At 45.1% G+C, this 12142-nt stretch overlaps 1 protein-coding gene across 1 annotated transcript; it reads left to right on the top strand.

Moving 5' to 3' along the window:
• Positions 1 to 32: 32 nt before the first annotated feature.
• cdr2l.S (cerebellar degeneration-related protein 2-like S homeolog) lies at positions 33 to 7985 on the top strand. The gene is made up of 6 exons (XM_018238506.2): positions 33 to 1906; positions 3897 to 4009; positions 4815 to 4963; positions 5050 to 5214; positions 5394 to 5664; positions 5867 to 7985. Exons 1-6 carry the CDS (start codon positions 1828 to 1830, stop codon positions 6437 to 6439), a joined length of 1350 nt encoding a protein of 449 aa, XP_018093995.1. The 5' UTR covers positions 33 to 1827; the 3' UTR covers positions 6440 to 7985.
• The last annotated feature ends 4157 nt before the right edge of the window (positions 7986 to 12142 follow it).

Genomic DNA, 12142 nt, shown 5'->3' on the forward strand with positions numbered 1-12142 from the left:
ACGACAGGGAGGCGGGGCCAGACGTAACCAATCAGCCGGTGCTTTGCTGTTACTGGTAGGATAATGAATGTAGCCGGTCCAGGCCCGGGGATGCTGCGGGGAACTGACTGAGGGAGCCGGGGAGACCGAGCTTACTGGTACATCGCAAAGGAAGTAGCGAGACACCGGCGGGACTGACGGCCCAGGGATTTGCAGATACACGTTGTGCCATTAGAGGGCGCAGGCATTAAGGGACCGCAGCGAGTTCATGTGGGGCTTATTTACATTGGGTCGGGATAAGGGTTATTTATTGGTAAAAATCGACAAAGCCTAAGGGGCAACTCAGAAACAGAAGTGTAAGGGCGGCTGTAGTTTCGTAACAAACGGGCTAGGGATATTGGATGCCAGTGACAAAAGGTTAGGGGCCAATAGAGCCCAGTAACATGAATAGGGGCTACAGGAGCTCAATAACAGACGAATAGGGGCTACTGGAGCAAAATAACAGATGAATAGGGGCTACTGGAGCAAAATAACAGATGAATAGGGGCTACAGGAGCTCAATAACAGATGAATAGGGGTTACTGAAGCTCAGTGATAGAAGGTTAGGGGCTACTGAAGCTCAGTAATAGAAGGTTAGGGGCTACTGAAGCTCAGTAATAGAAGGTTAGGGGCTACTGGAGCTCATTGATCGAAATCTGGGGACTATTGGAGATCATTAAAAAAGTAATACTGGCTTCTAGAGCTCAATAACAGACAGGGGCTACTTGAGCTCAGTTTTAGATGGTTATGGGTTTCCGGAGCTCACTAACAGAGCAATAGGGGTCATTGGATCTTATAAACTCACTTTAGGGGCTACAGGAGCTTGGTGCAAAAGGAGTTACAGGCCACCCAAGCTCTGTGACAGAGAATTGGGGGCTGAGGGACGTAGGTTACTGAATCTCAGTGACAGAAGGTCAGGTGATGTTGGACCCTAGTGACAGAAGGTTCTACTGAAGCTCAGTGACAGAAGGTTACAATTCTTCTGGAGCTCAGTGATTGAAGGTTAGGAGCAACTGGAGCTCAATTGCAGAGAGATAGGGGGCACTAGAGCTCAGTGACAAAGGGTTAAGAGCTTCAGGAGTTCGGTGACAGAGGAATAGGGCAGGTCTGGACTAGGATTCAAACTAGGCCCTGGCATTTCAAGTACACAGAGGCCCATATAGCCCCCCAATAAATAGTGACTGTCTATGGCATCTTACAGCAGCCCCTCTAGCATCTGCCAGAACCCACAGATTGCCTGCCAGGGCCTTGATAGGGGCCACTAGTTCTCAGTGAAAGAGGGTTTGGGGCTACTGGTGACAGGGTCTTCTGTAGCTTAATAATAAGGTTAGGGAATACTGGATCTCTGACACTGCACTAGACATTATAGGCTTCAGTGACAAATTTAGGTATTTGTGGGGCACAGTCATTCATTGACTGGATACTGGGACACAGGAGTAATTTCCTGACCGGATATATATATATATATATATATATATATATATATATATATATAGTGGAGCCAATCTCTGTAGAAGTGGTACAACAAATAAGGTAATAACCAGGGGCACTCACACAGCCAGATAAATCATTGAAGCAATCTAATGGAGGGTCAGAGGTCACCAGAGTCAATCACTGTCACTGAAGCAATCTGACTGATTGGTAGTGGCTACTACTGGTGGTTATTACTTAACTACGGACTAGTAGCCAACTGACTGCAGTGACTCCTTGACAGATACACAGGTTATTAGCGCACACACAGACATAGATAGAGTGATAACTGTTGGGACTATTAGCGGCAACTCCCGCAACTCCCGACCACCAGGACAAATGCTGGGAACAGGAAGGATGGAAGAGTTTCACAGCGAGGAGGAGGAGCCATGGTATGACCAGCATGACTTGGAGCAAGGTGAGTGATCACTGCAATGCTTGAATGGATTTTTAAAGGAATAATGAGCAACATAGGCAAAATAGTTAAATTAAAAGGATGATATACACCTATATTGAACCTGATCCCAAAAATAGGGTTGGTGTTGGATATACATGGTGTCTAGTTCTATAAATATATTATTTTCATGGTGTACTAAACAATACATACATGTGAAATGTAGAATAACTTTCCCTTTAGTCTCAGATTTCAACCCCTTGTACCATGAAATCATCTGTAGGCCCAAGAGAAAGGCAGCATTGTTGGGAAGTAAGAGACTACAAGTCCAGAGTTACATTTGTATGTACCTTTTTAAGGCCATTCATGCTTGGGCAGTAAAACTATTAGATATGTGGCAAGATTAAGGTGCCAAATACAAGGGGTTGTCACACCTGGGTTACTTTGTTGGGTTCATGTGTCTGATGCTCTCTTCAGCGCAACTCTTTGCTAGATAGTGAATGGGCAGAGCTTCTGGGAATTCTTTGGGAAATGACGAGACAGCAGTAAGGGCTTCTAGCTTTGATTGGCCAATGAGTAGGTAATGAATTACATAGTGTGACAAGGTGTCTGGGAACCTATAGTAGCGTCGCGGCGCGGAACCAATTTTGTAAGACCCGAATTGCAACCCGCATATTTACCCACTTTGATCCACTGGACCCGCAACTGCCTTATCCAGTGACGTCATCAAAAGTGAGCGGGGACAGAAACAAGTTTTGCAAACTTTAAAAGGAGTAAAATATAGACAATATTACATAAGATAAGAAATTTATTTGAGACCCGCAACCCAACCCACAGACCCGTGGGTATACCCGCACCTGAAAATCCTCCTCTCATTCCGCAGGGTGCCTGCTTTTTTGGCGGGTAACCCGACCCACTGCAGGACTCTAACCTAAAGGCTTAGAAATCTGCCCCAAGGCACTCAGGAAGGAGGAAAAAAAATAATACAGCAGCTGTAGGGGCAGGTTTACATAAGTCAGGTAGATTACAAAAGAAGTAGGAATTGGGTGGGCGTTGTAGTTTCACAGAAACACAGAAGAACAGAGCCAATCTATTCATTTCTAGCTGCTGGATGCAGCGTGAGACAACAGTTAGAGGCTACACAGTTGCCAGTCTTATACAGTTATACTGAGTGAAATTCATGATAAGCTACATCTGTAAGTAGGGTTGCCACCTTTTCTGGAAAAGGCCTTGCTTTATATTTATCTTTTTTCCATATTAAAAACATTGGGATCAACCATCATTTTTACCGGCCAGGCCTGTAAAATACCGGCCAGGTGGCAACCCTATCTGTAAGGGACTGCCCTAGCTAACAGGCAGGGACAGCATGGATGTGACAGGGAGCCCTTGGTGCCTGGAGGAGATGCAGCACAAGGGGTGTGGGTAGACATCAGGTCTAGGTGCATGTGCAGAGCAGATGGTAATGGTATAATGTGTGTGCAGGGCAGATGGGATGTTTTTGACACAAGTCCTGCGTACACAAATGCAGTATGACAGTATAATTAGGTCTCTGTGCAGGAAAGGGCTGCTGTTGGGGAGGAGAGGCCCAGCAGCAGATAGTAACAAGTTGCACAGATTAATATCATGGAACAGGAGCCATATGAACGAACAGCATTTTTCTCCAGTGTATAAACAGCTGCAGGGTGCAAAAGTTCAAATTAGTCATTGCAAGCCAAATAATTGTAGGGGCAATATAATAAGACTTTTCAGTCAATTTTAAAGGACACACTAACTTTATATTACGTTTAGCATGTATAAATAATCCAGTTTTTTGGTAGACCTGCTACCATAAATGCTAGAGGTGCTGCTGTAAGCTGTCATAGAACAGTGCTTAAGGTTTGGCCTTTGAGAGTCTGCTTTGTACTGAAATGCAGGGGCCAATTTTCAGTCCAGATGGTGCATTTGAGGGAGGTGTAGAGTAAGCCCCCGAAGCCAAGTTACAGTGTCACACTGATAGCCTTCCTGCATTTTATAGACTTGCATCTGGCAGCCGAGCTGGGTAAGACTCTCCTGGAGCGCAACAAGGAACTGGAGGTCTCACTGCAACAGATGTACCTGAGTAACGAGGACCAAGTACAGGAGATTGAGGTAATGGGGCAGTGAGGTGACTCAGAGGAGCAAAAATGACTTCCCTAGATAACCCAGGTATCCCCTTGAGTAATACTGTACATAAAGTAGGGATGCACCGAATGCCTGGCCGAACCGAATCCTAATTTGCATATGCAAATTAGGGGCGGGAAGGAAATTGCGTGACTTTTTGTCAGAAAACAAGGAAGTAGAAAATGTTTTTCCCTTCCCACCCCTAATTTGCATATGCAAATTAGGGTTCGGGTTCGGTATTCGGCCGAATCTTTCGCGAAGGATTCGGGGGTTCGGCCGAATCCAAAAAAGTGGATTCGGTGCATCCCTAACATAAAGTTAGGTTGAAATAAGACCCGCGTCCATCAAGTTCAACCTTTTAACTCTATTTTAACTTGCCTAATTGCTGGCTGAACCAGAGGAAGGAAAAGCCATCCAAACCCTTCTTAAAGGAGAATTCAACCTGTAATAAAAAAAACCCCTCCCCCCTACCCTGGGTAGACCCCCTCCCTCCTCCCGTGACTGAACCGTGGGGCAAATATCCCTATATCCTCACCTGCTGTTAGAAAGTTCCCCTGTGTTAACTGATCTGGAGTCTAGCAAAGGAATAATGGATACCCACAAAGAAGTGGGGATACAACTTAATTTCCACATACATTAGTATGTAGAATTGACTCCCTGGCTAAATGTGCTGAGCCAGTTGTTTCTGTTCTTAGATCATTATGGAATTCTGAATTCCCTTTAGAGGGAGCCGTCCAAGTGCAGAGAGTAGGAATATGCCTTTTAGTTATCCCTTTGCATCCTCTCTTCCCAGTATCTCAGCAAACAAATGGAGATGCTCAGGCAGGTGAATGAACAGCATGCCAAGGTCTATGAGCAGTTGGACACAGTGGCGCGGGATTTGGAAATGACCAATCAGAGGCTGGTACAGGAGAACAAGGCAGCCCAGCACAAAATAATGAGGTGAGCGCAAACACAGGCATAATTGTGCCTGGAGGGCTAGTGAGGTCCTCAGAATGTGTCATCATTGCCAAATCTGTCTCCGGCAGTCTCACAGACACTATTGATGGGCTTCAGAAGCAGGTGGAGTCTCTTCAGAAACAGGTGGAGGATCTACGCAGCATGGAGCAGGTGCGCATAAAGAGGGATAAACGAGAAAGGCGCCGCACTATCCACACCTTTCCCTGCATGCGGGAGCTGTGTGCCAACTCCAGGTGAGTTCACTTCAAGTTTGGGAGCACATGAAGAATAGGTAATATTCAGAAGACAGGACTGATATTTACATCAAGGGTTACATCAAGCGACAAGAAGATGCACCATTCACCCGGTTTTAAGGCACAAATAAACCTCTGTTCTCTCTAGCTTATTCATTTTTGTCTCTATTCCCTCATAGGCATGAAGAGACCCTGTACATGCACAGCTCCTGTTTAGATCTGTCCCAGAAGCCCTTGCTGAGGGAAAATGAACGCCTGCAGAGTGCTGTGAACTCTCTTCGTGCCCAGGTAGCTGAGGAAAGGCAGCACAAAGAGAGAGCTGAGCGGGAGTACCAGGCTGTGGTGCAAGAGTATTCCGATCTGGAGCAGAGAGTGTGTGAGATGGAAAACTGCAAGCTGCGAATGCGGGAGCTGGAGGCAGAGCTGGTGGAACTGCAGCAGATGAAGCAGGTGAGGGATATTGTGGCCTTTAGCAGTAAGTTTCAGAGCACTGCAAATGAACATTACAGAATAACAAAAAACATTAAGAGAAAACTGAAATATTTAGCTTTGTGGGTGGGTTGCGTAAGCATTACGTTGCATGTACTTGGTTTGCTGTGTGCATTTGTATGGTTTTATACATTAGATGTTTCACATCCTTCTCTGTTTACAGGTGAAACAATACCTGCTGGGCCGAAGTGACAGCCTTTCCCAGACTCTTTTAGAGCCCCTTAATAAGACCCCAGAGACAGATGATCCAGAACCCCCTGAAGAAGGCCAAGTAGATGTGAGCAGGGGCCCCGTGATTCCAAACTCAGTGGTCAGGAAAAGCTGCAGTGACACAGCCTTGAGTGACATTGTGGGAAGGGATGCAGTCAGCCGGCATGAGGGTAATTATACCCTACATGCCAACAGCACCCGGCGCCGAGGCATGTCCATACTGCGAGAGGTAGATGAACAGTACCACGCTCTCCTGGATCGCTACGAGGAGCTGCTGGCCAAATGCAGGAGGCACGAGGACAATCTTTGTCATGCTGGAGTGCAAACATCCCGTCCAGTTTCAAGGGACAGCTCCAGCCGAGACCTTCCGGCAGAGGAGGCCGAGCCTGAGAGAGCACTGACCTTGCAATTGGAAGCGGCAGACCGGAGACTGGAGCAGAGTCAGCCAGAATACAAGGCTCTCTTCAAAGAGATATTTAACCGCATACAGAGAACCAAGCAAGATATCAATGCCGGGGGCAAGTAAAAGACATTGTGCCTTCTTCTGCCTCCCCTCTGCAATGAATGCTGCCATGGGATGCCTACTTATAGGCCAATCATTATTTAAATACCTTTGTATTAATCTTTCTGCCTTGCTGTAGCAAGACTCTGCACCATGGACTCTGCTATGCATATATATTTATATCCTATGCCTAGAAAGTCAACCTTGCCTCTCTTGAACTACAACTTCCATCATACTCTGACAGCCATAGATGAGGGACTCAGGATGTATTTTACCGAAATGCTGGGCACACTTACACTTATTTATACTCACACTATGGTACACAGAATGGCACACAGTTTTATATAGATATACACACACTACCAAGCACATGTGCACGTGCAGATATTTAGGTGCCTAATTGGCACACAAGGCACCAGTGCAATATACACACTATGAATACACTCTTACAGTGCTATACAATTACACTACACAGACAGTGCTATGCTGTCATGAGCGTTTCTACTTTTCCTTACTAGTATAGTAATAGTAAGTAATAATATATTCTGTGCACTGGATCTCAGGGGCTAACCATTTTCATCCTTCTAGTTTCTAACATAGATCTTTGCGGAATGGGCCATTGCATTTTGGGTTACAGACTAAAAGAGAAAGGATCATGTGACTGTACAAAGTCCAAGTTACCCCTGTGCTTGCTGTCTGCCTTTTGTTTTGAGAATGATCATACAATTTTCTTTTACTGCACAATCTGGGAGTAAGGACAAAGCCATTCTAGTTGGCACCTGAGATATACTGTGGGAGCCAAGCTCTTATGCAAGAGTCTATACAATATCAACCCTCAGTGGATCACATTATCTGCTGCCATATGTAGGTCACATGAACTGGGTAATGATTAACCACAATCATGGAACCTCTCAAACACAAGTGTGTTGATGGGTGTGTTACACTGATAGTTCTATCACCTTGTTTTTCAGGGGTCATCCCCCTCCCACTGTTAAAATACAGTTGCCAGAAACCCTCATGTTGATGTCCTGCCCATAGGACTGGCTTACTGTACCAGGGTCATAATTACAGTGGGAGCAGACCCTGCAGTAGCGGAGAGTCTGAGTAGTGTAGAGAACCCAATGAGGCTCTAATAAATAAGCAATTTCAATATATCTTGGTAAAATAGGTCAACTTACAAATGTTTTGGAGCCCTAAATTGCTTTTGCCGTGGGCCACTGCTCTTTACCTCTCACATAGACCTGCTCAGAATTTTTATGAAAAAAATCAAGGTTTCAGGACAGTTGTAGAGCCTCTGCCCTCAAAACAAGCTGTAGTCAAATGAGGGGCAACAGTGACCCCTTTTGCAAAACTAATACTGGTATTACTATGCTAGGGCAATAGCTAACCCTATGTATTCCATGCATTCCATATGTGAAGACCTTTCCATTTTAAAACCCTGCTGGTTTGACTAAACTGACAAAGTATTAGCTCTGAAAGGCCATCCTGGTATAACATGGTCTGGATGAGCCTTATATGTCTATTTAAATGCCTTTTCTCCCATGTCAGTAAAGATTCTGGATTATTCTAATGGCCTGGTGTGATGAGTCTGTCTAACCTACCTTGTATATTTATATATAACCACAGATCGCTATCAAGCGCTGACCAAGAACTTCAGGAATCCAGCACAGTTATCATCAAACTTCGGCTTTTATTCGCACATAAAAAGGATTACAGTGGAGGGTGTACAATTCTAACGCGTTTCATGCCCCATAGCTGGGCACTTCATCAGATGAAGTGCCCAGCTATGGGGCATGAAACGCGTTAGAATTGTACACCCTCCACTGTAATCCTTTTTATGTGCGAATAAAAGCCGAAGTTTGATGATAACTGTGCTGGATTCCTGAAGTTCTTGGTCAGCGCTTGATAGCGATCTGTGGTTTTTGGATTGGAAGTATTAGCCGGTGAGGAGTGACCGGCTTATCGCGAGAGCTGCAATCAAGCAGGAAGACACGTTGATCCGGGTGAGCTCCGCCATTGACGCTCCGTGAGTAAAACTTTGGTATATTTATATATACATCAGTATAATGTACAACTGAGCACAATACGATAGAATCAGTGAGCTTCCATGCTGAAGTGCGTTCAATCCTGTGTCTCAAATGTGATTCAAACACATAAAAAACTTGTGTGCTTAAGGATCCAGAAGCAGGCTGGGAGAAACCCCAAACATTGCAAAAATGACAGGTGATATTCATTGTCCCTTGTATTTCAAGTACACAACTGCCTCACATAGAGCTAATATAAACTGTCAGTCTATGGCAGTGAGCAACATGCTGCTCTACACTCCCATTGATGTTGCTCCCAGTAGCCTCATAGTAAGTGTCAGTTTTGAAATTCCTGTCTTAAATTAAATTTTTGAAGGCATAAAGCACAGATTTACTCAAACAAAGACTCCTACAGGCTAGCACATGGAGCTATCAATTAGCATACCACAGCCCTTATTTGGCATCACCAAGAATGTTTTTATTGCTTGTGTGTTTCCCCAACCATTTTTACATTTGAGCGTGGCTCAGGGGGTAAAAAAAGGTTGGTGACCCCTGGTGTATGGTATCTAATGTTTGCCAAGCTTTTACTGATTGCCAGCCTTGGCCCGGCTGTGAAGACTGAATTGGACCATAAATGTTTGTGAAAATGTGTAAAATATATTAGCAAGAGGATTTCTGGAGAATCTAACAAATCATGTAGATCTTTTCTAGAGATGCACTAAATTAGAAATCAATCCATCAATGTGGTTTAGCCAAATCTAGGCACATGGGAGTTTTGAGTAGGAAAGACTCACAGAATCAGAGCTATACTATAGCTGGCAGAACTAGTCAGTAGCACAAATGGCAACAAATCTAATATCCATATACCCAGGGGTACTGAGACTGCAGCACATTCGGTATGCCTATACAGACATGGGATGCATTGGGTATGTACAAATAGTGCTTGTGGTGCCTAAATGAAATAGGGTGCAGTTCCAATAATACAGCACTTAAGTTGATGTCTGTGACTTGACATTAGGGCCTAAATGGTTCTGGATCAGCACTGAAAATCAATTCATACCCACGAGATGTTCTTTTCCTGAACTGAAGCATGGCAGTGGACACTAAAGGGTTATACAGGACAGGAAATTAACTAATTAATGAATTTAGAGTCCCCCCCCCACCTCCATTCGATACACTGTACAAGACATAATTCCCCAATTAGGGAAGGAAACCCGTGCCTACTGCCATGCTTCAGTCCAGGAGTATGAATTGATTTTCCTTTACTTCACATGGCAGTGGGCACTAAAGGGAAATCAAGGGCTAAACAATCTTTATTTAGGCCACAAAGCAGCCTGAAGGACAGAATGTCCAAAAGAAGCTCTGTCAGATGAACATAAATCAAGCTTGTAGAATTTGACAAAAGTAGAAGACCAAACAGCCTTGGCTTGGCATGCCCAAGATGCCACTGCAGCCCTAGTAGAGTGAGTCTTAATTGATTGAGGACAAGGAGCTGCACTGACCCTGTAAACTTCACAAATAGAGGATTAAATCCAGGTTGAAACTGTACACTTAGCCACGTGGGAGCCCACTCTCGGTCCTCAAGACATCATCAGCAGATTATCTAATTTCCTTATAGATTCAGTTCTTTCCAGATAGGTTTTAACACAATGAACTACATCGAGAGTATGCCATGTTCTCTCCTCCTCAAAATTAGTAGATGGATAAAAGGCAGGTAAAATAATCTCCCAATTGATGTGGAATTCAGACACAAAGTCGAAAGTCCTGAGGTAATCTAAATATCAATTTATCTTGAAAAAAATCATAGTCTTGATTAATCCTCAAATCTAGGATTTCTCCCACTCTGCGGGCTGACGTGATAGGCAATAAAAATTAAATTTTTAATGAAAGAAACTTAAATTAAATAGTTTCCAGAGGCCCAAAAGAGGTCTTAGTAAAGGCTAGCAACACCGGATTAAGATCCCAAGGAGGGGCTCTTGACTTGATCCTAGGCTTTAACTTCTTTAGGGCCAGAAAAAAACTGGCTACCAATGGAAGATGCCCAAGAAACTGGCTGGACTGACCTTCTCAAATTCTGCTTCTGTAGTTACGCCCCTGGGGCTCTGCAACCAGCTTATTGCTCATGCGCCTATTTGGCTTCGCATCTTGTAGCAGCTATGGGCAACAGCAGGCCATTATTCCCTAAAGGAGGTGCACAGAAGCCCAGATTCGGTTTGGGATTCAGCCATATCTGAGCTTTTTTTCAGCTGATAGGCTAAGCCTGGCCAAATCTGAAACCAGTGGCGTAACTACCGGGGAAGCAGGGGGTGTGATTGGGCCAGGGCCCGCACCCCCTCAGGGCCCCCCCGGCAGCTCACGCGCCACGATTCCCAGCCGTTTCCGGGTGTACGGAGGGGGGCGGGGCCCGGCAGCGCGTCCCGCGCCAGGGCCCGCCCCCCTCTAGTTACGTCACTGTCTGAAACCTTTAAATCATGCGACTTTTGGTTAAGTGAAGGCAAAAGTAGCAAAAATTTCAGTTTATTATTAACCCGTCAACAGATTTAATGCAGGATTCTGCCAAATCCATCATGAGTCAGGATTTGGCCAAATCCCAAAGGCAAAAGTAGCAAAAATTTCAGTTTATTATTAACCCGTCAACAGATTTAATGCAGGATTCTGCCAAATCCATCATGAGTCAGGATTTGGCCAAATCCCAAAATAGAGGGTTAGGTGCCTTCCTAGGGTTGCCACCTTTTCTGGAAAAAAATACCGGCCTTCATGTATATTTATCTTTTTTCCCTATCAATAACATTGGGAGCAACCATCATTTTTACCGGCCAGGCCAGGTGGCAACCCTATGCCTCTCTCCAGGGTTGGACTGGGTCGGCACCGGGAAAAAACGGTGGGCCCCTCCGGCCCAGTCCTGTTCCCTGCGGTAGTCTTTTTGCCGCAAGTCACGGCAAATACAAGGTGCATGCATGCGCGTGTTTGGCGAGGGGGGTGCGGCTCGACGGGGGAACCCAGCAGCAGGGGACCTGCCTGCCTCCCTCTCTGCTCAATTGGCTCTACAAAGTATAGGTTACAGTCAGGGATGTAACTACAGAGGAAGCAGACCCTGCGGCTGCAGGGGGCCCCAGGAGCCAGTGGTGTAACTACTGGGGGAGCAGGGGGTGCGATTGGGCCAGGGCTAGGGTTTCCACCAGGCCAGTATTTTACAGGCCTGGCCGGTAAAAATGATGGCTGATCCCAATGTTATTAATAGGGAAAAAAGATAAATATATAGGAAGGCTAGTATTTTTTCCAGAAAAGGTGGCAACCCTAGCCAGGGCCCGCACCCCTCTGGCATACCTCCCAACATTTTGGAAGTAAAAAGAGGGACAAAATGTTTTTTTCACACGCATCACAACAAAATGTTGTGGCCACGCCCCTTTCTGTGACCACACCCCCTAATTACCATGTTCATTTTACAAAATTTGGCAGGTTATGGAAGTTTGAAAATATTTCTCCTTATCTAAACTGTTTTTTTGTGTCTCAAAATTGTTACAAAGTATCTTATTTGCACTTGTTAGCTGTTCTGGGCTCTCTGCCAAAAGCCAATTAAGTTAGAAACTTTGTTTCTTTTTCTGGCTGTTCAGTGCAGAGAAAATAGGGACATTTCAGTACAAATGAGGGACTGCGGGTTGAGCTGTCAAAAGAGGGACTGTCCCTCCAAAAAAGGGACAGT

The sequence above is a fragment of the Xenopus laevis genome, chromosome 9_10S (genome assembly GCF_017654675.1).
Source record: "Xenopus laevis strain J_2021 chromosome 9_10S, Xenopus_laevis_v10.1, whole genome shotgun sequence".
NCBI classification, from domain to species: Eukaryota; Metazoa; Chordata; class Amphibia; order Anura; family Pipidae; genus Xenopus; species Xenopus laevis.

What these genes read in the sequence shown, in the direction of transcription:
- cdr2l.S (XM_018238506.2), top strand. Translation starts at nt 1,828, where the DNA reads ATGCTGGGAACAGGAAGGATGGAAGAGTTTCACAGCGAGGAGGAGGAG. An exon ending in GCCCAGCACAAAATAATGAG is followed by an intron (nt 4,964 to 5,049) that starts GTGAGCGCAAAC and finishes TGTCTCCGGCAG; the next exon opens with TCTCACAGACACTATTGATG. An exon ending in GAGCTGTGTGCCAACTCCAG is followed by an intron (nt 5,215 to 5,393) that starts GTGAGTTCACTT and finishes ATTCCCTCATAG; the next exon opens with GCATGAAGAGACCCTGTACA.